The sequence below is a fragment of the Diospyros lotus genome, chromosome 1 (assembly GCF_014633365.1).
Source record: "Diospyros lotus cultivar Yz01 chromosome 1, ASM1463336v1, whole genome shotgun sequence".
Lineage (NCBI taxonomy): Eukaryota > Viridiplantae > Streptophyta > Magnoliopsida > Ericales > Ebenaceae > Diospyros > Diospyros lotus.
Window position 1 is genome coordinate 52,955,102 of NC_068338.1, and position 26,987 is coordinate 52,982,088.

The 26,987-nt window shown below is 34.8% G+C and overlaps 2 protein-coding genes across 4 annotated transcripts; both read left to right on the top strand.

Annotated features, from left to right (window-relative positions):
* Window positions 1-1,247: 1,247 nt before the first annotated feature.
* Window positions 1,248-12,519, top strand: LOC127808210 (polyadenylate-binding protein-interacting protein 11-like). 2 transcript variants are annotated; one of them, XM_052346640.1, is made up of 11 exons: window positions 1,248-1,518; window positions 1,649-2,201; window positions 2,474-2,584; window positions 2,673-2,717; window positions 2,799-2,871; window positions 2,975-3,087; window positions 3,181-3,240; window positions 3,321-3,368; window positions 3,455-3,523; window positions 11,916-11,977; window positions 12,108-12,519. In XM_052346640.1, exons 2-11 carry the CDS (start codon window positions 1,731-1,733, stop codon window positions 12,163-12,165), a joined length of 1,110 nt encoding a protein of 369 aa, XP_052202600.1. In that variant the 5' UTR covers window positions 1,248-1,518; window positions 1,649-1,730; the 3' UTR covers window positions 12,166-12,519. The 2 variants fall into 2 exon arrangements, with proteins under 2 accessions (XP_052202600.1, XP_052202608.1); XM_052346648.1 differs by having other exon boundaries at window positions 2,477-2,584.
* A 1,609-nt stretch (window positions 12,520-14,128) lies between these two features.
* Window positions 14,129-23,860, top strand: LOC127808197 (polyadenylate-binding protein-interacting protein 12-like). 2 transcript variants are annotated; one of them, XM_052346621.1, is made up of 11 exons: window positions 14,129-14,379; window positions 14,499-15,060; window positions 15,339-15,449; window positions 15,531-15,575; window positions 15,713-15,785; window positions 15,880-15,992; window positions 16,107-16,166; window positions 16,253-16,300; window positions 16,387-16,455; window positions 23,279-23,340; window positions 23,511-23,860. In XM_052346621.1, the coding sequence occupies exons 2-11, from the start codon at window positions 14,584-14,586 to the stop codon at window positions 23,566-23,568; spliced, it is 1,116 nt and encodes a 371-aa protein (XP_052202581.1). In that variant the 5' UTR covers window positions 14,129-14,379; window positions 14,499-14,583; the 3' UTR covers window positions 23,569-23,860. The 2 variants fall into 2 exon arrangements, with proteins under 2 accessions (XP_052202581.1, XP_052202589.1); XM_052346629.1 differs by having other exon boundaries at window positions 14,541-15,060.
* The last annotated feature ends 3,127 nt before the right edge of the window (window positions 23,861-26,987 follow it).

Here is a 26,987-nt window from a genome sequence, read left to right on the forward strand (position 1 = left end):
TTGTTTGTGAAAAGTCTTATATAAAAAAATATTCTTATATTATCTTTTTTCATGAGAGACTTTTATTTGGGGACGTTACTCTTTTTTAGAGAATAATTTTGTCCTAAATAATAAATTATAACAATAACACTATCAAATATGATGTTCGCTTATATAATAATAGAATAGATATTGAATAAATGAGATTTCAAATGAACATTTATTTGATGATGATTTTATTTAGTTTTGTAGATAAAATTTAAATAAAGTTAAGATTTAGTATAGTGGGAAATTTTTTTATTCTAAGTATTTCTTAATATAATTATTTTTGGTTGTAAAATTATTAAAGGGTATTTTTGAAATTATGAAATTTCAACAAACTTTAAAAATAATAATACTAAATGTGGTGCTTGCTTGTATAATATAATAATAAATAATGGACAATGTTTAATTTTATTTTTTAAATAAAATAGATTTATTATTATATCTGATCAAATATTAAAAAAATATATTTATCATCCATTAATAAGAATATTTTTAAATTAAATAAAAAATAAATATAAAAAATATACCTTTGAACTTTATATATATATATATAGGATATTAATATTCGTCTCGAACTCGATCGAAGAATTCATTGTTAGGAACGTTAAAACGACGACGTTAGGGCGGGTCAAAATAGAGCACCGCAGCGTGGTTCATGAGATCAGCGACGGGACACGTGGAAGCCATTCAAGGCGAGTGTCTGTCACTTGAGCAGACGACGCTGTACGGGTTCAGCTGCAGCTGCAGTACCAGCGGATAAAGTCCGCGACTCTCTCTCTTTCTCTCTCTATATATATACATATACATATATATGCGCATACACATGATGTGACCTTTATGACCATGCGCACAATGCTCCCCCTAGCATTCAATACCCCCCCCCCCCCCCATATGATACGGAAAATGTTATTTTAGTATTTAAATTTAACATTCATATTAATATATAAAATGTTAATATAATTATTAAATTTAAGTGTATAAATAATATTTTGATTATAATATTATATCATGTAATTTACTTCAATTTTATTTTGACTTTTATTTGAAGGATGATAGTTTGAACGTTGACCAATTGCGATGTATGTATGTATGCAGATGGGAATGCACATGTAGTAGGGATGTCATGAAAGATGGCAATTATATGTATGTATGGTATGGTAATATGATGATAGACAGATATATATATATATATATATTGGGTTTGGAAGTGCCGTCAGGGTTCATCAATTTGGACGGGTCCGAGTGGAGAAAACGGACGATCCGAAGCACGCCCCTGCTTTTCTCTCTCTACACGTATAAAGTATTTTCTATCAGCTGAATCAGTAAAAGCAATAGAATAGAAGGCAAAGTTTGGGTTCTATTGCAATCTCTTCTGATTTGCCCTTCTCTTCTCTTCTCTTCTCTTCTCTTCCTTGTTTTTGCTTCGATTATCAATCCATTCTATCTCGTCACTGTGCGTCAATGGACGACAAGATTTAGACTCAACATAAGCAGGTATTTCATTGTTTCTTCTCCTTATTCTCTCTCTCTCTCTCTCTCTTGTTTCCCTCTCTTTTTTTTTTTTTGTTGAGAAATGCATGTTTTTAGTGCTTTTATTGGATAAAATTGGTGTTTGGTTGATCAGAAAATTTTCAGGCTGAAGTGATTTGGGGAGAGAGGGAGAGAGAGATTGGATTTTCCTTTAAGAGTGTCGGGGAGGTTCAATCATGGCGGTGGTTGAGAATGCCGGGATCAACATTGGGGCAGCAAATCGGACCGACTCGCAAGCCGATGTTGATCAATCCAAGGCAAACCACGCTAGGGCAAGCGATCAGAGTTTCCAGACGATGTCTCACCAGCAACAACAGAAAGTGAGCTCCAATGGTACTATGAATCACAATCCTCAGATGACTTTATCTCCGCACGGAATAAACGGGAATGGTGGAGTGCAGAGTCATCAGGTGGTCCCAAATGGCGTCGAATTGCGGAGCAATGGGGACGATGGCGGCGAGGGTTTCAAGCAGGAGATGAGGGATTTGGAGGAAATGCTGTCTAAGTTGAACCCTATGGCTGAAGAATTCGTGCCTCCATCTCTTTCAAATTACAAAATTGTCCTTCCTTCTGGGCATCTGAGTTATACTGATAATTTCGGAATGCAAATTAACACTGGCATTGCCAACGGAAACACTGCTAGACGGGTATATATTCTTCGTCCGAATTTATTTTACACGTTTCGGTTTGTGTCTGCTAATTTTAGAAAGTTCAGACAGTCGTTGAATCTATAGATTTTGGAGGACGTGAAAGAAGAAAATAGGACTGGGAGTTTATCTCTTTCTTTCTTTACCAATATATTTGTGACAAACCAAAATGGAGAAATATTTGCTTCTTTTTTTTTTTAAATGGCTTTTGTTCATGTGCTTCCATAGCTCATTAGTTTACTGATGGTTTGATTTTTCAATCATATGTTTAGAAGAAGAATAGCTATAATAATGGGAAGAGGAGGATGAATAGCCGTACCAGTATGGCACAGCGAGACGATGTGATTAGGAGGACTGTCTATGTGTCTGACATTGATCATCAGGTAATAATTATGATGGTTATTCTTATCATGCATTTTTTTTTTTATTGTAATGATGTTTGACAGTTGTCTACTTTCCACTTTAATTTAGGTTACTGAAGAACAACTCGCAGCTCTCTTTATTAGTTGTGGACAGGTAAAGTGCAATTCTGTAAGATCACAGTGAGTGGTCAAATGCTCTGACATGAATAATAATTCCTTCTCATTTTGATTGAAGGTGGTCGATTGTCGTGTTTGTGGGGACCCAAATTCTGTCCTTCGTTTCGCCTTTATCGAGTTTACTGATGAAGGTATGTTGGCCTTGTTTATTTGATGTATTTTGTGAATGGCTGGCATCCCATTTTAATATGTCATTGACAAATTTGGGTACTGTTACAATTAAAATAACTGCAGAAGGTGCAAGGAATGCGTTGAGTCTGGCAGGGACTATGCTTGGATTTTATCCAGTCAGGGTGCTGCCATCAAAAACTGCAATTGCTCCTGTGAATCCAACATTTTTGCCAAGGGTGAGCAATTACCTGTAATATGCACTTTATGAGCTTATTTCCTTAAGTCATGCTGACGCAAATTTCACATTGGACTCTTGTATGGTGCTTTAGTCTGAAGATGAACGAGAGATGTGTGCAAGGACTATTTATTGTACAAACATTGATAAGAAGGTAATTTGCAAAGCCTGACATCTGTTTTCTATGTATTGAGTACACAACGTGTTTATTGTCCAAATGTTTGTCCGACACAGGTTACTCAAGCAGATGTCAAGCTCTTTTTTGAATCCATTTGTGGAGAGGTTAGCAACTTCTTATGTTGAAAGTTTGAAGTCTTGTTCCTTCCTAAATTCCTAACCAATTGTTGTGGGGATCTTTCCTGCAATAGGTTCAACGTTTGAGGTTGCTAGGAGACTATCGTCATTCTACCCGGATTGCTTTTGTTGAGTTTGTAATGGTATACACCTGGCCTTTTGTTATTTATTGGTTGGCATGCTCTTACACGCAAATGTTTGGTCTCTTTTCCTCTTTATCTGTTTTCTGGTCAATAATATATTGTTTGCTTTTTGTCCCGTTTGTTATTTTTTTTACCATACTTTGGTTTACCTTTTAATTTGCATTCATGTATTTTAATCTCAAACTTTGCTCGTGGATTGAATAATCCTCTTAATCTTGTGTTAAAGTTGCTACTTCATACCATAGCTGGTCACGAACTTGGATAAAGGATGAGGGTTGTGTTAGCTAGTCAACAACCAACCAAAAGTGTTGTATATTTTCATCTTCGATTCTGGACAAAATATAAATTGTTGAGGGCATGACCCTTTTGGTGGCTTGGGCTTCTTGTATTTTTTGAGTACAGTTAATAATGGGCTGGGGCTAATAACTTAATACCTAAATGTAGTTTTAAATTTGCAAGGGTTCTTGCATTTTCATGGAAAATGCTAGTAAATAAGTTAGTCCAAGACTAAAAGCTTGGGATTGGACTGGGGAACATTACAATTTTGACAAAAAATTATTGAGATGGTGTATGTGATAAATATGAGAAAAGTCAATATTATTTGCGCACAAGTAATGGGATGGATTGGTAAGAAGGCTAAAATCTTGGCTGAGTCTGAATATAAACTTTGGTACTCTACAAAAGATTGCATAAAAGATGAAGTGAAGAATTATTAGGGATAAGATTTTAAAAAATGTGAAAGCAGATATCAAGAGGTTGGGAGATAAGATTATCGCAGTTAAAATGATTCTAGAAGAAGATATCATACTATTATCAGTGGATATACACAAGTTGGATTAAGATGAGATGAGAAATGGGCGGAAGCAAGGGGGGCTGTCAGGGGCCATGGCTCCCCCTAAGTTCTATGCAACCTGTTCTGTTCTTCCAATATTAGTATTTTAATCCAAGACTATTCAATTGGCTTCATGTATCCTAGAGTGATGAAACTTTTTAGATATGTGCTTATACAATTTTGTAATTGTCAAAATACTGTATTTGGCCCCCCCTCTTATTTTTTCAAAGGAGTAGAAGTATGGAGAGGTTTTACCAAAATTGTATTAGATACAAGCATAGTTACGAGGACCTCATATATCTGCTACATTACCAACAACATTTTTCCTCTTCTCTTTTTAACATTATTACATTTTACCATATTGGGATTCAAGTTCCTTGCTCTCACATACAAGAAATAGCAAAAAATTGTGGGCCCTATATGTTCAAGAAATTGCAGAAAGATTTAGTATAAAATCAATCATAGATGATTTTTGCTTCTCAAAAAGAGTGTAAAGTACAGTTAAAAAAATAAATTTAATATTTAAATAATTATTAATATTTTATTGTCCTCCAGATTTTGTTAGTGTAAGTTTGTCACCTCCTTTTCTGGTTCCATCCCTGAAGATGAAGCCAAATTTTTAGGAGCATTTAGAGAGGTTGTTGAAAGGAATACCTAGATGAGAGAATCAGTATAGGAGGTGATTTGAATGGTTGTGCAGTTGAAAAGTTTATAGACATATAGATGTGATTTTGAAGGAAGAAAACAAGGAAATTGCTGTTTTGGATTTTTCTAAGCATATTTTCTCATTATAGTTAATGTCATTTTTAGGAAATGGGATGAACATTTGATCACATGGAATAGAAAAATGTTTTATCAACTAATCGTATATAAACTTTTTTCTTACAAGGCAAAAGAGCCAACCGTCGCATAAGAACTAATGATATGCCAAAAAGAGTATCTGTCCATGCAATATAGACTTATTGTCCTTGCCTTCCATATCATAAATGATAAGAGGAAAACTGATAAGAAATGAAACCTAAATATCAAGTGGTGGTGGGATTGACAAGATGAGAAATAATTTTTACTAAAGTGTACAAGGGAAAGGATTGAATTTTGAAAGGTGGACAATGTTAATATGGCACGAGAGAGTTATTACACTTCAGAATGCACATGAAAAACTATTATAAGAGAGCCAAAAAGGAAATGTTTTAAATGAAAAAGAATTATGGTTATGGAGTGAGGAGAGACAAGAACTAATTAAAATCAAGAAAGAACTTGTTTCAAGATTTTGTATATACATGCCCTGTTGAGAAAATTTTAAAGATGTATATTTTGGCTAAAAAGGAAGCAAAGAATTCTGTTGATGAAAGAGGAATTGGTCAAAGGATTATGAAAACTGTATAATAGATTTTGCTTAAAAGCCAAAGAAATATATGTATGTGTGTGTGTGTAAATTGGCTAAAACAAGAGGAAAAAGAACTAGGATTTGAGCCAATTGAAGTGTTTAAAAGAAGAAAACCAAAAGGTATTGGTAAATGAGGAAAGATGGAAGGAGTATTTCTTGAAGCTATTCAGTGAATGTGAAACAAATATATTACTTTGGGATATTTTGATAATCTGGAAGGAGATAGGAATTGCATTTTCTATAGATTTATTTGTTTGAAAACAGTGAAGCAAATCATAAAAAAGATGGAGAATTATAAGTAGTTGGATTAGATAATATCCCAATAAAAGCATAAAAATACATGGGAGGAGAGGACATTTTATGGTTACCAAAATTATTTAGTGTTATGCTTAAGTCGAAGAGGATGCCTGAAGAATAAGAAAAAAAAAACAGAACTTTGGTGCCGATTTATAAGAATAAAGGATTTGCTTAAAATTGTGAAAATTACAGAAGGATCAATCTAACAAGCTACAATTAAAAACTTTGGAAAGGGTAATTGGTTAGAGGCTAAAAGAAGAAATTAAGGTGTCTAAAAATTAATTAGATTTCATGTGAGGCATCTGGGGAAAAAGTTTAGAAATAAATAAAGAGATTTGCATATAGTTTTTCCGTATTTAAATAATGCCTATGACAAAGTCCTTATAGATGTCTTTCCGAGTCTTTTAAAGAAAAAGGGGGTTAAGTTACTTTTATACAGGTTATTAAAGACATGACTTTTTTAATTACATATTAAGGATATGTGTTAAGATTTGATAGAGAAGATGTTGTGACTTTTTAAATTATAATTGGATTGCGTTAAGGATCTGCATTTACGTCTTTATCTTTTTGCTTTTAGTAATGGGTGTATCTTATTTGTACATGACATTGTTTTAGTGCATAAGTCAAAAGATGCCAGTACTAAGGTAGAGAGGTATGGAGGGATAACTTAGAATTTAGAGGCTTCAAGTTGAATAGAACACAAACCAAATATATAGTGTGTATGTTCAGTAAAAATGGAAGCATCAATGATGTTATGGCAAAACTTGAAGATTAAGTCATTTCGGGAAAAGATCAATTTAGACATCTAGGTTCAATTATTCTAAAAGACGAGGAGATTGTTGAGAATGTACTCATAGAATGATAAGCTGTAAACGCTAACATGTGCAAACTATGAGTATAATTGGGATAAGAATGTTATCTTAGATGCGTGGCCATATACAAAAAAAAAGAGATTATTTGTATTAAGATCAGAGGGCTCTTTTTGAGGATAAGATGTGTGGAACATAATTAAAATGGTTTGGTCATTTGAGAAACAAATTAATAAATGCTCCTTTGAGGATATTGGATTAAACAAAAGAAGTTTGTACAAAAGGAATAGATAGAGGAAGACCAAGAAAATTTTGATGAGAAACTCTTAGGCATGATTTAGATTATAAAGGATCTACATAATTATGGATAAAGATGATTAGCAGGTTAGAATCCATGTACCCTCATATAGTGGGATTTGAGGTTTGGTTTCCTGTTACTGTTATGTATTTTCATCCTAGTGATATTTATTATTTGCCAGTTTATATTACTTTCAGTATATTTGGTGTTAGCTTCCAAATGTTTATTTTAAATTTTTGATAGATAAGATTTGTTAACCAAATATTTTAGTAACTACTTAAAAGTCTCAGTTTCTTGGTTCTATAAACAATGACAACAATCATAAGCCTTATGCCTACATGAATTCTAGACTTCCAACCATCTCTATACCCAGCCAAATCAATTTGAAGGTCACTATATCCCGTGTCATGTTTAGGGTTTTGTAGGATGATTTCTGCAAGAGGTGTCCCTTAGTACACAACACTCCCTGCTTTATGAGGATCGGGAGGGAGTTGTTTTTATAGTCATTCTTGATTAGAAAATAGAATTATTAAAATTTAATTGTTTATATTAGTATTAAGGTTTTATTTAAATTATTTATTTGTATGACTTTTATTTATTTGTTATGGTAATTATAACTAGGGGTAATTATCTCTTAGGTGTGATTTTATCTTATGATTTAATTAGAAATCACGCCTTTGATGATTTGAACACAATTGATGATTTTCTCTCCCAGATTTCTCTCTACTCTCTTTTTCTCTTGATTCTTTCTCTATTTCTTAAGCTTCTTCTTCCCTTGATTTCTTCTCTTTGTCTTCAAATTTCTGGTCCTTCTACTGTTCTATATCACTTACCCCTGTTCTGGAAAGAGGCTAGATGATTTATGTAAATCAATAAAATTTTTACAAATGGAAAATTTGACTGTAATAATCACCAAAAAAAATAGTTGACACTAAAATTTGGTAGATGTAAAAAGACAATGCAAACGTGTGGAAAAGGAAAAGCTGCTACTATTGTCTTCATAAAGTTCCAGTTAAATTGAGCATTAAATAAAATAGAAAATGAGTCTCTTTGGTGATAGAGTAAGAGTCCTTTATAAAAAGAGTCATTGCAACTTTAAAGGTCTCGTCTCAAGATGCTCAATCATTTGTGTTTGGTTATGCATATTGTGCTATGCTAGTTTGCATTGGCATTTGGTTGAACCAATTTGTGAGTATCAGTCATTAATCACAACATTTTACCCTAGAAGACCTTCAAGTTGTTGATTATTATAGCTTGACAATGGCAATTTGTGATTTGGTTTTATTATTTGGTTTGGTTAGTTAGTGTGGCTGGATGTATTAGTCAACTCTGCTTTCTTGTAATCTAATGGTCTTTGTTCTTTTCTATAGTTCTGCTGATTATATCAAAGCTTCATTCATGTGATTGTGAAATCATTTAACTTGCTTTTCCTGTCTTTTTCCTTTTTAAGTGATGTCCGCCTCTTCTTTTTTTAATTGTTCTATTTTTGAGTGACAAGAAAACACTCAGCTTAAGGATAGGTACAGCTATGTTAGTACTTTTTTCGAGTGTTTTTTTTTTTTTTTTTTGGGGGGGGGGGGGGGGGGGGGGGGAGAGGTTGTGCTTGTGCACTTATGTGAGAGAGATCATTTTGCTATCCTAGAGTAATGACTCGGCAGTATTAGTGGCAGCAAAAAGGTTTTATCCCTTTCTGTTTGTCATACCAGGAACATGCTTATGTTTACTCTTTGCAGTTCGAGAGTACTCATCCTGCCCTTGACTCCATCTCTGACTGGGCATTTGCATGTACTTGTACTTGTTGTGACATCCTCTGGTTTTTGAAATATTTTCAATCTTTGTGGCCTACTATCTTGTGCAACTCGATCATCTGTGGTTTCAACTTGTGCACTGCAGTTTTCTACCATTTTGGAGAGACTCTTATGATTTCGTGGGTACCAACAGTGGGAAAATTTAAGTTACTTTGCAAATACACGACAAAATGTTAGATTTAAGGGGTTTTTGTGAATGCACTTGTGAATAAAGTTTTTTTTTTTTTTCCCCTATTGAATTTGACTATAAGTGCTATTGCAGGAACCCTTAAGTACATGAGCTTTGTTTTTTAGATTGCATTTGGCTCTGTTTAAATGACATCTAGGGTGCCCTAGTTTAGTTGATGAAAATATTTAGGCTGAAAATAAGTGAGCTGCTGCAAATTGAATATGTCATTGAAGCGTGATTGATTGTTGATGTGGTTGATTAAGGTGGGTCATAAGCAGGTAGTCTTTGCTTCCAGGGATACTTTCGCAAGAGGTCATAATTTGTTAGGACACCATTAGTCATACTTATCAGAGGCGTGAAAGAAGGGGGGCAACAGGGGCAGCCAGGGAAAATGACTCAAGGGCAAAAGAGTCCAATTCAGTTAGGGAGGGAATATCCACTCATGTGGCTGCAATGGAATGAGGATTATGTATAAAAGGGGAGGGGAAAGGAGAAAGGATTTGGAAAATTTTGGAAGAAGTTGTGGGAGAGATAAGGCCCTCTCGAATAGGCCGATTTTGTTTTTCCTTTGCGTGTATACGTTCTTAGCTATTGATGTAAACCTTGATTAAAGAATTTCCTACTGTTCTATTACTGAATTCAATCAGAAATGTAAGGGTTCTATCATAATTCTATATATTTCAAAGGATTCCTATCTTGGCCATAAGCAGTTCCCCTATTCCTAGGGCTGGGCCTTGCAGAATCAGACATAAACTTCATTGTTATCTCTGTACGGTCCTTCACAAAAGTTCCCAGAGCTTCTGGGCTGATAATGATGCTGTGCCTCTGAGGCCATTATGAAGCATATTTCTCCAATTTAGGTGATGTTTCTTCTTGTAGTTGTGTTTCCATGTTGTACGGGCTGGGTTCATAATATCAACTATGTGATGGAATGCGATCATATCAAATATCTTCATTGCCTGCAATCTTATGAAGCTTTTTCATATAAGATGGTATTGGAACTTTATCTCATAATTTTGTCATTGGAGGGTTGCTCCAAGAAGGGCATCTGGTGTAAAATTTTGCCTAATTGTTCTTTTGCATGGATTTTTATTGTCAATGTAATTTTTAGAAGTCAATTGATATTATTAACGTCATTCTATCGACCCTAACTTGATTAGGATAAGGTATAGTTAATGATGAGGAGGAGGTGATGTTTCTTTCTTGTGCCATGTTTCCATGTTGTGTAAGTTGGTTTCACAATATCAACTATGCGATGGAACATGGCCATATCAGTTTTCTTTATTTACCGCCATCTCATGAAACTTTTCCATATGAAGAGGGTGTTGGAACTTTATCTTATCATTCTCTCGCTCGAGTGGGTTGCATTAGAAAGGGCATCCGGTTTAAAATTTTGCCGCATTCTTCTTTTGCATGGTTTTGTAATATCAGACTTTTAGAATTCAATTGATATTATGAATGCCATGCCACCAACCTTAACTTGGGATAAGATGTAGTTGATGATAATGAGGTGATGCTTCTTTCTCCTTGGGAAGTGCAATCTCATCATTGAAAGAGAAAAACTGATGGAGCAATTTTTGTCCTGCTGCTCCATTTAGTGTAGAAAAGAAGGAACAACCATTATGGATGAGCATTAAGCTCACTTTGAAGCCCTTATACCTCTTGCATCTTATTGGTACAGCAGTTGTATGTGATTCTTCAAGTAGTTAGCAGTCATAGAGATGTGTAGGATCCATATCGAGTTCCTATCCTTTTATTCAGTTAGAATTTGCATCTCCTTCTACTCATTTTATTATTATTATTATGCATTGGTTGGAGTGCCTCGTAGCTGGCTAGTAACTTGAATTCCTTTCCCTGAAGTTAGGAATTATCATTATGTTTCTATCTTATTCTTTGACTGCCATATTGCTAGTGTCACTGAAGGCAATGGACATCAATTTGTGATTCACATCATTTGTGGTTCCATGTATACTCCTGTTTGGCGCATTGTCATTCTTAGTTTCCATTTTCGGAATTTTGGAAATAGAAATAGAAAAAGGCCTTTGATTGCTTGTTTTCATGTCTTAAAAAAAAATTGAAAAATTGAAAACCTTTGGAACAAATGAGTTCTCACAATTTCCATTTTGGTCCCACTCTTTTCTTCTCACTATCTCTGTTGTCTCCCTTCAATGACCAGCAAACTCATGGGTCTCTCTCTCTCCCCAATGGCAACTTCCAGACAGGTCTGGGAGTAAAAGCAACTTTGAGCACAATTTGGGAGTTGTCGGGCAATTCCCGCCAGCGGTGGATAAGTCAGAAGAAGAGGGAAGGAAGAAAAAAAAAAAAAAATCAAAGCGGAACCAAAAATAAAATAAACTTATTAAACATGTTAAGTTATTGTTTTTCCAAGTAGAAATGGAAACTCAACACACACACAAAAAAAACAAAAAAAGCCCCAAATCTTCCAGCATTCACTGATTTTAGCTTCTGTAAAATCATTTGCAATATCTTTTACTTGGTATCCACAGCTTTACCAAATCAGCTGTCTGCTTTTTGTTGATGGCACTATGGAGCTGGTGGGTGTGACTTGCCTACGATTATATTCTTAGTCCCAGAGTTCAGTTTCTTGCATTATGCTGTGAATGCACCTCTGATTACTGTTTTATTATTTTTTATATATAGAAATAGGTCCTTATTGTAGATAATTATTATTTATTCTTTCATCATCATTTTCAGCCTTGGCCGCAGATTGATCAATGATATAATTCTGTTCTTAAAGCTGGAACTTTATGCTGTGCTGTGTTCTTTTGTAGGCCGAGAGTGCAATTGATGCTTTGAACTGTAGCGGTGCAGTTTTGGGTTCACTGCCTATAAGGTTGGTTTTTTGATCTCTGTGTGTAATTTCTTCCAATCGATCCCATCACTTTTCTCATTTCCCTTCCCTTCCCTTCCCTTTTACTGTATTAGATTGCCTTTTTGGTTAAATTTGTCTTGCAATTATGCAGGGTAAGCCCATCAAAGACGCCAGTTCGGCCCCGGGCTCCTCGTGCGCTGATGCACTGAGTGCCCTTGTCTCGTTTCTTCTGAACTGATCTGCTGCCGATGGATGTATCTACATATACATAGATATATATAGAAACTGAGGGTGCTTGCGAGTCGCGGCACCTTAGAACTAGACTTTGGTCCATGGTGTGTTTGCCCAAGTATCTGTCGCCTATAGATAGAGTCGATATGGCTTGTTCTTTTCGCGTATAGAGTTTGGTCTTGTTTCTAGGCTCAAGTCATCTTGATCTGTGTTGAATTAGTATTCCGGGATTCTGTAGGCTTTTGATCCCAAGTGACTGATCTTTTGTCAATACGCTTCTTCTAACCTATGATGATGACTATGCGGATTCTCTTGAAAGACTGATTTTACTAGTTATCCTCCCCATATCTGGATCTGATCTCCCTCTTGCTTTGCTCCTTCTTGGAAAACTAGAAATTGGGCACCAATATTTGTTGCTTTACAAACAAGCACCCTTAGTATTACCAATGCATTGAAATCACTTGAAAGGCGTGGGCAAATTTGCAGCTGAATTGGGTCCTCGTCTGTTGTCGTTTGTGATGGGACAGGGCGGTATTGGGTATTCTTCTAACCTAGTAGTAGTCAAAGCTGCTCGCAGCTCCTCAACGTGTGAGACTTAGAAAGCAGGAAATGCCAACAACGTCCCTTTGACATTCAAATTTGGAAGCAGTGGTCGCTCTGTTGAATTCATTCGTTCAACTCACACCACCACACGAGAGAGTTCCCAATGTAACGCGACCTTTTTGCACGGTTAATTTGACCAACCCACGCCCCCCGGAATTTTGTACTACGAATGACGACACCCTTAATTCCGATTTTGATCAATTTTCTCTCTCTGACTATCTAATTTTACCACAATTAAAAATTCTTCCATACAGTCACACAATACGTGTTGTCACTCATGCATTGGTTTAGTGCATTGTCGTAATGTAAGTGTAAGTTACAGAACATAAGATTTCTTTCTGTGGTAATTTATAGTTAATTTTAAGTGTAATATAATGATTTTACTTAAAATTAATAATAAATTTTATTTACTGTGGTAATTTATAGTTAATTTTAAATATGATTTTATATATTTATGTATACTACATTAATTTATCAATTTTGTCCCAAGATATATCATTTTCCTAGCTATTTGAAATAAATGGGTCTTAATAGATTGGATTGAATGACAGAAAATATGTAATTTTTATGAGAAACATATAACTTCTGTATGCTTTAAATAAATATTCTCTACACCCAAATAGTATATAAAGCACATGCACTGTCAATTTTGTAGTTCCATTTTTTTTTAAAAAAAATATAAGGTGGAAAATATGATTTATTTATTAACTGTAAAGTTTTTAAAAAATATAATTTACGTATATATAAATATATTAAGTTTAAATGGTCGTTCAAGTGTTCGAGATCTATATTTAAGAATTTCAAACTATGAGTTTTGAGTCTTAATTATACATCTCGGTTAAAAGAATTTTTTGAGTTCTAATTATATCCATTTCCACAACACACCAACTTTAGTCTTTGACAGATTATACAATCAGAATAGAAGACATAAAAGTTAATTAAAAACTTAAGTTATAATGTTTGATTTCCTTTTTGTGAATTATAATGTTGAATAAACATCAAATATTTTGTTTTTGAGACTTTACATTTAAACTTTTGTGAGATTAATTTTATTTTATTTTATTTTTTTAGATTTACGATGGTTTATAATAAAAAATATTATTTTAATGGTCAGACAATCAATATACTTACAATTTCAAACGAGGACCCGAAGGGCTGATTAATTCTATTAAACAGTCAGTCTTTTAATAGGCAAAAATTATATGAACCTAAAATGAAATATTAAAATCCGAGGGGTGTAAATGAAAGTAATCCAAACTACAAGGACGTCCATCAAATTTAATCTGAGATTAAAATAATGGATTTGGAAGCGTCCTGAGTTCATCATTTTGGACCGGTGTGAAGAAAAACGGATGATCCGAAGGACGCCCCAACTGGCGCTCTCTCTCTCTCTCTCTCGCGATATATAAAGTCTTTTTCCATCAGCTGACTCAGTAAAAGCAATAGAATAGAAGGAAAAGTTGGAGGTGCTATCGGTTTCGCCCCTCCCTTCTCTTCACTTCTCCTCTTTGTTTTTGCTTTGATTATCGTCGCACTTTGGTAATCTAATCTCATCAATGGAAAGGATTTTAGACTGATCACAACCAGAGGTATTTCGTTGCGTCTTCTTCTGATTTTCCCCCCATCAATTTTGTTTTCGGAGGAATGTATGTTTTTAATTTTCCTATCTGGTAAAATTTCTGTTTGGCTGATCAGAAAATTTTCGCAGAAGTAAATCGGGGGGGTGGGGGGGGGGGAGAGAGAGAGGGAGAAGGAGAATTTTGGGTTTCAGCGAGTGTCGGGGAGGTTCGATCATGGCGGTGGTTGAGAATGCCGGGATCAACGTCGGGGGAGCAAATCGGACTGACTCGCACGCCGATGTTGATCAATCCAAGACGAATCACGCAAGGTCAAACGACCAGAGTTTCCAGACGATGGTTCACCAGCAACAGCAGAAAGTGAGCTCAAACGGTGCTATGAATCACAAGCCTCAAATGACTTTAGCTCCGCACGGTGGAACCAACGGGAACGGTGGAGTACAGGCTCACCAGTTGGTGCCAAACAGCGTCGAATTGGGCAGCAACGGAGACGATGGCAGCGAGGGTTTCAAGCAGAAGATGAGGGATTTGGAGGAAATGCTGTCCAAGTTGAACCCTATGGCTGAAGAGTTTGTGCCTCCATCACTTTCCAATCACAAAACTTTACTACCCTCTGGTGGTCATCTGAGTTATACTAACAATTTTGGGATGCAAATTAACCCTGGCATTGCCAATGGAAATACTGCCAGACGGGTATATATTCTTCATCCGCTCTTACTTTACATGCTTCGATTGGATTGCTTATTTTAGTAACTCAAGGCAGTAGTTGGATCAATTGATTTTTGGAGAACGTGAGAGAGTAAAGTAGGACCGGAAGTTTCTTTCTTTCCTTTCTTTCCCACAATATTTTTGACAAGCTATAATGGACAATTAATTGCTTTATTTAATTTACCTGCTCTCCGGCATATTACTTCCTTAGCTTTTCAGTTTGCTGATGGTTTTAGTTTTTAATTTCTATGTTTATTGTTTAGAAGAAGAATAACTATACTAATGGGAAGAGAAGGATGAATAGCCGTACCAGCATGGCTCAGAGAGATGAGGTGATTAGGAGGACCGTGTATGTGTCTGACATCGATCATCAGGTAATGATTAAGATGGTTATTCTTGTGTAGTTTTTTGCCTGTGAAGATGTTTGACAATTTCCTGCTTTACTTTCAATATAGGTTACTGAAGAACAACTTGCAGGTCTCTTTATTAGTTGTGGACAGGTAAAGTGCGATTCTGTTTGGTCACATTGATTGGTGGAAAGCTGCAGTATGAATAATTATTTCTCCTCTTTTTTATTGAAGGCGGTTTACTTCCGTGTTTGTATATGAATAACTATTTCTCCTCTTTTTGATTGAAGGTGGTTGACTGCCGTGTTTGTGGTGACCCAAATTCTGTTCTTCGTTTTGCCTTTATTGAGTTCACTGATGAGGGTACTTTGATGACTTTGTTTATCTGATATTGCCATCCCCTTGCTTGAGATATCGTTGACAAATTTGGGTACTGTTGCACTTAAAATAACTGCAGAAGGTGCAAGGAATGCTTTGAGTCTGGCAGGGACTATGCTTGGATATTATCCAGTCAGGGTGCTGCCTTCAAAAACTGCAATTGCACCTGTTAATCCAACATTTTTACCACGGGTGAGAAATCCTTCTATCAGTTTATGTGCTTATAATATGCATTCTAGGAGTTTAATTCCTGTAAACATCATGCTGACACAATTTTCATATTGAATTCTTGTATGGTGCTTTTAGTCTGAAGATGAACGAGAGATGTGTGCAAGGACTATTTATTGTACAAACATTGATAAGAAGGTAATTTCTAAAGTGTGACGTCTACTATTTATGTGTAACGAGCATTGAGGGCACATTCTTATAGTCCAAATGTTTGTCTGACACAGGTTACCCAAGCTGATGTCAAGCTCTTTTTTGAATCCTTTTGTGGAGAGGTTAGTGGCTGCTAATGTGAAAGTTTGACATCCTTGCTCTTTCCTAAATTCCTAATCGTTTGTTGTGGAAACCTTTTATGCCATAGGTTCAGCGCTTAAGGTTGCTGGGAGACTATCATCATTCTACTCGAATTGCTTTTGTAGAGTTTGTAATGGTATACACGAGGCTCCTAATTTTATTGCTTGACATGCTTATACGTGAATGCATGGCCTCTTTTCCTCTCATCTAGTTTCTAGGCAATAATAATATATTGTTCTCTTTTATTCATGTCCATTATATGCATATTTATTTACCAATATTTGTTATACCTTTTTGACCCTTTTAATTGCATGATTTGTGTATTTTCATCTGATTAATTTATTATTTTCTAGTTTATATTTCTTTTTACTATATTTGGTGTTGGCCTTTAGGAGTTTATTTTGAATTTTGGATTGATAAGATTTGTAAACTGGAGATTTTTGTAACTGCGTGAGGGGCCTGTTTTTTGTTTCTATAAAAAAAATCACTGTTTTTTTTTGGGGGGGGGTGGGGGGGAGGGGGATTATAAAGTTAGATGATTTCTGCATATCGTTAAATTTTTAGAAATGGTAAATTTGTCTGCATATATTACTAATAAAATAATTAATGCTTTAATTTGTTGGATATAAAAAGAAAATGTGAAACGTGGAGAAGGAAGAGGTGCTACTTTTGTGTATATAAAGTTCTAGTTAAAGTCTCTTTGGCGATAGAGTTAGGGTTCTTTCTAAAACTGTTTTTGGAATTAAAGATTTAAACTCAAGATTCTCAACCATTTGTGGGCATGCATATCATGTTATGCTCTCAGGTTTTGTTTGGATCCATATTTTGGTTAGACCATCTTATGAGTATGAATTAGTGATCATGATGTTATATCTTTCCAAATTCAAGCTCTAGAAGACCTTTTTGAGTTGTCAATCATTATAGTTTGATAATTTGCAACTTGTGATTTGGTTTTATACTTTCGGTTGGTTAGTTGATATGGGTGGATGTGTTGGTCAAATGTACTTTATTGTAAACTAAAGGCCTTTACGAAGTTCTGCCTGAATTTATCTATTTAATATGTTTGCTTTTACTTTTTGATGGTTCAATTGATTATATCATATGATTGTGAAATAATTTAATGTGCTTTTCCTTTTCTCATTCTGTCCTTTTTCTTTTGAAATTGTTATACTTTTGAATCACTTCTTTAGAAAACACTATCTTAAGGATGTAGAACTATGTTACCATTTTGTCCGTGGGAGGGTGGGACTGCATAAAAAACAGCCTTTTTGACTCAGTCTCTCACTGACATCATTGGAATCCTGAACTGACAACATCAGAAATCCCCTCTGACCTGCTCACTGCCGTTGTCCCTCATCAACATTTCTGTCCAACTCATTGGAGTCAAGATCTTTTCAACCGGGGGAGAATGATGAACATAAGAGGAAATATTTCGGAAAGCATTATTCTAGACGTTGAAATAGGAATTAGTATTTGTTTTTATTGTTCTATTTCTTTTCTTTTTTTTCTATTTTCATTTGGTTTTTAGATAAACAAGAGAAATTAGGAAACCAAATGAAAATAGGAAACAAAAGAAATAGAACAATAAAACAATACTAATTCTTATTTCTACACCTAGAATAATGCTTTCCGAAATATTTTCTCTTATGTTCATTACAATCTCTCTAAAATACAGATTAACCACATGAATGGCATTTAAAGTTTTGTTCCAAGGAATGAAATGGGCCGTTTTGAAAAACTTGTCAGCAACAATCATGATAGATCCTTGCTCCCGTGTTCTGCACAACCACACAATAAATCCTTGCTAACATCTTCCTACATGGTGCTAGAAACGTTCTCTCCATGATTCTTTGCCTTCTGACAATTATCACAATGTTCTGCAATTCTCATAACATCTTTAGTCATTTCTAAGCCAAAAGAAATTTTTTTGAACACAAGCAAGTGTTATATCCCTAAAAAATTTCCCAGCAAGCATCTTCCTTGAGCTTCTCTAATGATAGCCTCTTGCAAATAGTATTCAGAAATGCAAAGATGATTATCCTTGAAAAGGAAACTATCTTGCTGAAAGAAGTGCTGTACTGAACCTTGGAGCAGATTTTCAGATTGAGCTATAACCATAGTCATATTTGTAATGATCTTTGACAAAACTGAAATCCTAGCATTTTTGCTTCTATAACATTTAACAAAGTACCCTCTACCCAAAGCATCTACTACCTGGTTGAGTTTTTCAGATTTGTGCTTGATTTAAAATGCATAAGGCTAAAGGTATTCAACTTATTATGCAAACAAATTTTAAGCTTGTGCTGACTATTTCAATACTTTAATGCTTGTGATTGAAAAGAGAATGAACTTGTTTTAGAACTTCTTATGACTTTGTATACACTAAAATGTCATGAAAGTACACAAGAATAATTTGACCCATGAATGGTTTGAAAGTCATAATCTCATAAATTTGCTCAGAGCACTGGAGAGTTCAATTGGTGTAACCAGCCATTCATAGAGTCCTACCAGCCATCCATAGAGTCCTTTTATGGTTTTGAGCGTTGTTTTCCACTCCTCTCTAGGTCTAATACAAATCTAATGGTACCAAATTTGAAGATCAATTTAAGAGAAAAACGTGACACCATGTAGCCAGTACTTTATCAATGTAAGAAAATCATCAAGTCTAGGAATGGGAAATCAGTACTTGATGATAATCTTGTTGACTGCTGTGCTTTCAACACAAATGTCATGAAATCCTTCCTGTTTAGGGAATAAAAAAGTTGGAATAGCACAATGACCTTGCTCTCCCCATATAAGAAACTCATATTCTTGTCTCTACTACTCTTCACTCTCCTTAGGTTTCAGTCTACAAGTTGCTTTATTTTGAAAAACAACTCCCAGAACAAGATCAATATTCAATACAGTGCTGAATATTCCGAACAATGGGTATTTTAATTGGAAGTTCATCAAAGAACAAGGTTAACAAATTCTCCCAAAAGAGGCTGAACTAATTACAAGATTATATCATGTTCTGATTCTTCTAGAACAAAAAGAGCTTAAAGTCCTCAATAATCTAATAACTCTTCCTCAAACTGAGTTCAAGAAACTAATGCCTTTCCCTCCTCTATAATAGGTTTAGGAATAAGATCTAGTTTTAATAGAATCAAAATAATTTTGATCCTATCCTCAGCAATGTATAACTGTTTTCATGCCCATCATATTAGCCTTCTTATCATACTACTGTGGTCTACCCAGAAGTAAATGCCAAGCATCCATAAGAGCTGTTGTGAGTAAAGTAATAACATAAAAGATAATGAGTAAAGTAATAATAGAAAAGATAAAGTTAGCCCTCTATCTAACAACTCAAGCTCTTAGATCATATGGTCGTTAATAATTCAACAAGAGCAACATCATACCAACTAGAATCTCTACAGATTTTACTTTTGATCAATTAAAAGCTAAACTAACTACCAAGCGGGGAAAGAAAAAGTAAACACCTTCTGGTTACCTTGAGTCCTTTACACTTTTTCCCTTGCAAAGCCATTGAAGCGTATTATGAGGTTGGGGATGATCTTCTGATTTGAGTTTCATTTTCTCTGCAATTTTGTTGTCATTGCATTAGCGCAACTCCTACTATTAATTATTTCTCATCATAGATGTTTCCATGATAAGTGCATCTTGTGTGAAAATTATTGGTTTGCAACCGGTCATCTTTTTCAGGGTGAACTATTCTGAGGTTTCTTCAAAAAACTAGAGCTCTTTTTCATCTGTATCTGCCACTTCCTCCTCACCTTCAGAATCATATCTCTTTGTCAGATCACCTTCAAATGCATCCTCTATCTCTTCCTCCACCAAGGTAACTATTTTGCTGTTAGGGCTTCATAAGCAATATGTGGCACTTGAAATATCTTCTAGAATCTATAGTAGATAAATTCCTTGGTTTGGAACCAACTGCTTGCTTAGATTTAGCCCCAGCATCACTTCTAGATAGTGCTTTGATGAAGAGGGTTTTGGTATAGTAGATGGCTTAGAAGACACACTCCCTTGGAATAGTTCTTCCAAATTGAAGATCTAAAATCACCCTTGCAGGCCTCTTTTGTTGCTTTTCTACAATTAGTGTCAGCTTTCTCACATCGTAAAACTCCAATGAAGCTGCAATTGCACACCATAACTGATAACCTCTCTTAAGGCACCAAGAAAATGGGCCTGTTGTTTGCTCTTGAGGTTTAGAAATATCACACTTACATATCAAGTACAACTTCATCGTATCCTTCAACAGGGAGATCTAGCTGTTTTTAATTGTGAAATTTAAAGAATGATTGCCCATAGCTTTTTTGGGAGTACCCCATTCTGAGTTCCCTCTAGATTTTTCCCATATTTTGAGCTTGATTCTTCCTTCACAAGTCACTATCTCTACTACTTTTTTTTTTTTTCTTCAGGGGTAGGCAAGTCATTCAAATTTAAAAGCCCTTTAATGTGTGAAGTCAATCAAAAAGCTATTATGTTGCATGCTTCCTTCAAACTTTCAAATAGAATCTGCAGAATTGCTAATTCTTTCGTCTTTTCTAAGACTTGAAGATTCAGAGTAATCTTCACATTCACAACCAAAGGAACTATCAATATCATGGTTATCATTAGCCTCTTAACGATCAAAATGCTACCAGAGTTGCTGAATCTCCTTTTGTAACTCATTCACTGTAAGATCATGAATGTCCCTGTCTTGAGCAGGTTCAACATGCAGACAATGCCCATGAAAAACCATGAGGAGATAGGGTCCGGAAACACTATATTTATCTGATTTACAACCCTGATACCCGTCCCATGGTCAGCTTTTGTATCTTAAAATGCCACTTCGTAATATCTGCTTTCCAGGGCAGTCTTTCTTTCTTTTGAGCAACATAAGACTTTGGAACTGAAGTTGCCAACTTGATACTGGAACAACGGGAAAAAATGGGAAACCATACACATGCACATAAAGATAGGTTAGCTCACCACTCTCAGGTACAGAAATTGAATCACTCAACTCACTACTTAAAAGAGTTACAGGACCAAAAGGAAAATTCACTGCTCAATGGAGTCTGCGTAAGATACAGAACTAGAAAAAAAACCATAAGATTCAGTTTCATTAGATTATCACCTAAAAGATGAATTACAATATTCTAAAGCAAAATATTGTTATGGTCTACTGCAGGGTATGAGACTTGTCCTACATTAGAAGTTCAGGCTCCTGGTATGGGGTTTATAACCTCTTGGGTATCCTCCCTTTAACAGCTAGCTTATGAGGGTGAGTTCTACCTGAGGGTTGTAACAATGGTATCAGAGTCGGTCCCCTGACTCCCAGTGCAAGCGAGCGGCGACGGAGGTGACGCCAGCATTGCTGTGTTTGCCCAGGACTAGCAGTGGCTAGTGCACAGCCTGCTGTCCTGGACGGTTGGGCTGCGGAGCGTGGTGGTAAGTCATGGTCCATTGCAGGGTATAAGACTTGTCCCACATTGGAAGTTCAGGCTCTTGGTGTGGGGTTTATAACCTCTTGGGCACCCTCCCCTTAACAACTAGTTTTTGAGGGTGAGTTCTACTCGAGGGTTATAACAAATACTTAAAAAGTCTAGGCTTGGAACATCTGTTTGAGAAATGGGAGAATGTAGAAAATAGAAGTTAATTTTTCATGGTTCTAGGAAAGCTGTATTTTCAAGGCGGCCATAGAAGTACAGAACATCATTAAATGTATTTTAGTGCAAAAATAGCTATTTAGTCAGCCTGTAATGGTATCCACTTTAGTCTACTCTACTCTCTTCCATACTCCTCTAAAATGCACCATTATTGCATTGAAAAGCTAAAAACAAGCCCTTTCCATAACATTCCATTTGTGGTGATTTTTACATGGCTAAATGCATGTACTCTGTAGTTATATTGGCCTTAGTTGTACCATATAAGCCTTAACTGAGGCTTCAACATGAGCCTTCAGTTGAACTGAGTTCTATGGGCTTAATAACTGCATCAGCTGTGAGGCAATGGTAAATATGTCTCCCATTTAGGTGATGTTATTTTCTTCTCTGGAAGTGTGATATCATTGCTGTGAGAGAGAAACTGGTGGAGTCTTCTTCCCTCTCATTTCTGACCACTTATGTAAGCTAAGGAGGAACAACCATTAGGGATGATCATTTAACTGTGATTCTTCAAGTAATTAGCAGTCATTGATGTGTGTAGTGTCCCTACCTAGCTCCTTCCATTATTGATTTATTTATTATTATTATTATTATTATTATTTTTTTTTTTTTGGGGGGGGGGAGAACTAATTTACCTTTACTATTATGCATTGATTGCCTCCAAAGCTGGCTCATAAGCTGATTGCCTGTCTTCTCTTACCCAGGAAAAGCATAATTATCGTTATGTTTAAATCTTATTTTTTGACTGCCATGCTCCAAGTGTGCCATTGAAGGCACCGGTCTTTAGCTTGTGATATGTCATTTGCTTTCATGTATATACTCCTGTGCGCAAAGCATGTTCTTCCCTATTGTTTTTTTTTGTTTTTCTTATTGTTCTCTTAAATGATTTGATAAATTCATGGCATTCCCAGTTGCATCAATGTTGGGTGACATTTTTATCTCCTAGCCCCACCGCTTTGTGACCTGATGAAATACTGGTTCTGAAACTGGAAACCTTCCAGTGTTCACTTGTTTTATCTTCCATAAAATCATCATTTGCAATATGTTTTACTTGTTTTCCACAGCTTTACAGATCAGCTGGGTCTATTTTTCTTTAATGAAACTATCTGGAACTGGAGGATTTGAATTAGCTACAATTATATTCTTACTTGGTTCCAGGCTCCAATTTCTTTGTTACTCCGGTTATAAAGGAATAGATACTTGTTAAAGATAATCACCATTATGGTATTTTTCATCGTCATTTACAGTATCACTTTGTAGTTGATCAATCACAGAAATCTATGAGAAAAGCTGGAACTTGTTCTTTTGCAGGCTGAGAGTGCAATTTCTGCTTTGAACTGTAGTGGTGCAGTTTTGGGATCGCTCCCTATAAGGTTTGGTACTTCACTTGCGTGTCTGTAGTTACTTCCAATTGGTCCTGTTACTCACTTCCCTACACTTGTTCACTTCACTGCATTAGATTGTTGTTTAAAATTTCAATTTCTTCATCCACTCATTTATATATATATATATATATTTATTTACTTTTCTTGCCAATATGCAGGGTAAGCCCGTCAAAGACGCCGGTTCGGCCACGTGCTCCTCGCACATTGATGCACTGAGTGCCCTTTATCTTATTTCTCTTCCGAACTGATCTGGGGATTAAAATGTATCTACAATATGCATAGATATATATAGAAGCTGAAGCTGCTTGTGCGCCTTAGAACTAGACTTTGGTGCATGGTGTGTTTGCCAAAGTTTCTGTCACCTATAGATAGAGTTATTATGGCTTGGTTGTTCTTTTGGCTGGCGTATAGAGTTTGATGTTATTTCGAGGCTCAAGTCGTCCTGATCTCTATGTCGAATATTATAGTATTATTATTATTATTATTATTATTAGTATGGGATTCTGTAGATTTTGGTCCCAAATGACTGATATAAGTCTCTACGCTTCTTCTAATCCATGGCTATGAGGTTTCTCAAAAGACTGATTTTAAGGTACCCCATCCCTAGGGGTTGCAATCGAGCTGAATGAATACTCAGCCGCGCGAATGGCTTGATCATTTGTGACCCTACCCAGCGCAGCCGCCCCTCCCCTCTGCCCATCGATCCGCCTGCCTGTCTCATGCTCTCATCATTAGGAAAATGGAACTGTTATGTAGACACTAAGTTACTAATATTTTATATTGATGGTTAGAGATCGATACAAGAGTGTTATTACAAATGTTATACTCAAGCTTTTAGATAATATTTTCGTTCTAAACCGGATGCGATCGGGTGGCTATCTTTAATGTTGAAATTTCATCTAGGATTGGCATCTACTCCCCATATTCCCTGTGGCTGTGTAGGATGGTGAGAAGTTAAAGTAGCCACAAATGCTACTTTTCTTTTCTAATGTACGGACGGACAAGTCCCTATCTAATAAACACATAAAAAGGGGTGTCTGACTCTGTGTTTGATGTACGATCACATAAAAGATTACTATAACTTGAGTTTGGTCTTAGTTCATTGCGGGTTCAATTGTATAGGTTAGGTTTTCATCTTTGCTTGCTTAATTAAAGCATCTATTAGGACCGGTGTTCTCTGCAAACCAGATATGGTCAAAGCAGCTCCAAGCGTGAAAGCTGGAGATGCCATGGAACAAAGAAAAGCGTTGCTGGGTTCCCTTTGAAAACCACATTTGGAAGCTGTGATTGACTGTGTGGTTCTTTCTTGAACTCCTCAAGAGATAATGCCATCGTTGTCACACGATCTTCTGGTTAATTTTTGGACTCTCCACATAAGCTATGACGCCTGGAAATGTATCTGGGTGTTGTTTTTATTTTTTTTTAAATATTTTTATTTTTGAAATGCTAAGAACTGTCAAAATAATTTTTGATCCATTTTTATAATTTTAAAATTATTTCGTCCACAAAAAGCTTAGAGATAGAAAAAATTGTCTTTGAGATGGAAAATTTTTCATTTCATCTCTAATTCAAAATCTTTAATTTTTTTTAGAATTTGTTCCAATGCATTATGAAATTTATATTTATTTTTATATTAAATAATTATTTTTTATATTTATAAAAAATTACTATTTTTTTATTTATAATTTTTCTTGTGTTTTTGTTTTTTACTTTTTTGAAAAATGTCATTTCCTTGCTTTTATTTCATATTGTATTTGTTTCCCATTTTTATTTCTATGCAATCTAGTCTAGTAGATAACTGTGGTGGTTTGAAAGTGAAAATAAAAAATTAAAATATGTAAATAAAGATTTATTAAGTGGTAGTTGTTATTGTAATATAGTTTTATATTTTTTTAAAGTAAAGTTTGAATGAAGGTTAAAATTAATAAAGTGACAAAATTAATTACTTTATACTGTCGTGAAATTAAATTTTGATAATTAACTTTTATTTTTATTTTTAAATAAAAATATTAAAAAAATCATTTTATTGACGTTTCGTAATATCAAGATACCTCTTTGCTAATATAATAATACAAAATAAAATAATAATATAGATAAAACATCAACTGGGAAGTGTAAAAGTCAATTATATGAAATATAAGTTTAATAAAAACTAGAGGGGTGATTCGTGTTATCTATATGTAAAAGAAAATTAAATTTATTTGTGATATTTGCAGTTTACATTTTAAAATTTTCATGTTAGTTATGGACTGTTTGGCTCTTACATTTCTTTGGAGGTAAACTTGAATTTTGCTTAAATTTAAAGATTAATTAGACTTAATGGTTATATTTTGTCGCTTTGCAGAGGTGGTGTTAGTTAAACTTATTTTAAGAAAAGAGAATTTGAATGTGGCTGGTTGGTGCATCCAAACAGCACACTATTGTTGAAAGGTGCAAATAAATATGATTTGGTTGTTTGTAAAGTCATATTAACTCCTCATGTTGATGCCATTTTATATATATATATAAGATATTCAATTTTAATTCAACATTTATGGAATCGAGATAGTGATTGAGAAACTCAATGAATTTTTAATTAATTTTACGTAATGTGTTAACCTGTTAAATATTAAATTCAATCAATCAAACATTAATCCCTCAATAAATTTAAAAATTAATCCCTCAACGTAGGTTAAATAGTCTATGGCACTTATTTTAAACTTTAGAATATTTTGACATAATGAGTTTAATTTTATTTCTGTATGAAATTATGTTATTGTTTGTTTGTATTTAATCAAAAGGTCAAGTTTTGAATTTTGATTTATAACAAATTTATTGGTATATTTAGGTTAAGTTTAAGCGACTCCTGAATTTTAAAAAGAATAAGATAGTTCGAGCTGAAAACTAAATGTATATTAGGGATTTATTCAAATTTTTATGTTAAATAAATAAATTTAAAGAAGCAATACGTTCCCATACTTTGTCCATGGAGCCAACTAGAGAAGTCAATAAATCTAAAAGGTAATTGCCAAACTTCACTTATACTTTGCTTTAAATATTTGGTGTCAGTGGAGGACCCAACAAACCCTACATGCACTAAAAGGGTTTGTCATAACAAATTATATTTAAAGTTAAAGATAAAGTTTAATTAAATTTAGGTAATATGTTATCTTATTTTTTTTATTTATTTAAATTTTATATACATATATGTAGAGAAATATTTTCAACTCGACGTGGGCATGTTGAGGGGTAGGGCTCACATCCCCTCTTCTAATTTTGTTCACATAGAGCAAATGCTATATTATTTAATATAAAAACATAACAATTTCACGTAGGTAACACAAATCACCTCTCCACTTTATATATAATGTATATATAATTTATAAATAAAAATACTTAAAAAGGGACAAGATTGCAAACCCCAACTCCAAGTTCATGAAAAGACTCTATACTTGCCACCAAATCTGACAAAACCTAAACCCACGTGATGTCAACTGCAACCCATCAGCCACAGGGCTTTTTTTTTGGTCTCTAAATTATTATCTATATATGCTTTCCAATAGAAATATTGATGAATTGGGATCAAATAATGTAACATACATACATCAAGTTTGTCTATTTTTGTCGGGGTATTTGACATTTTTTTATTATATCTT

Coding starts and splice junctions, on each gene's coding strand:
- LOC127808210 (XM_052346640.1), top strand. CDS start 1,731: ATGGCGGTGGTTGAGAATGCCGGGATCAACATTGGGGCAGCAAATCGG. Junction 2,202..2,473: donor ACGGAAACACTGCTAGACGG/GTATATATTCTT, acceptor TCATATGTTTAG/AAGAAGAATAGCTATAATAA. Junction 2,585..2,672: donor TGTCTGACATTGATCATCAG/GTAATAATTATG, acceptor ACTTTAATTTAG/GTTACTGAAGAACAACTCGC.
- LOC127808197 (XM_052346621.1), top strand. CDS start 14,584: ATGGCGGTGGTTGAGAATGCCGGGATCAACGTCGGGGGAGCAAATCGG. Junction 15,061..15,338: donor ATGGAAATACTGCCAGACGG/GTATATATTCTT, acceptor TTTATTGTTTAG/AAGAAGAATAACTATACTAA. Junction 16,456..23,278: donor CTTTTGTAGAGTTTGTAATG/GTATACACGAGG, acceptor GTTCTTTTGCAG/GCTGAGAGTGCAATTTCTGC.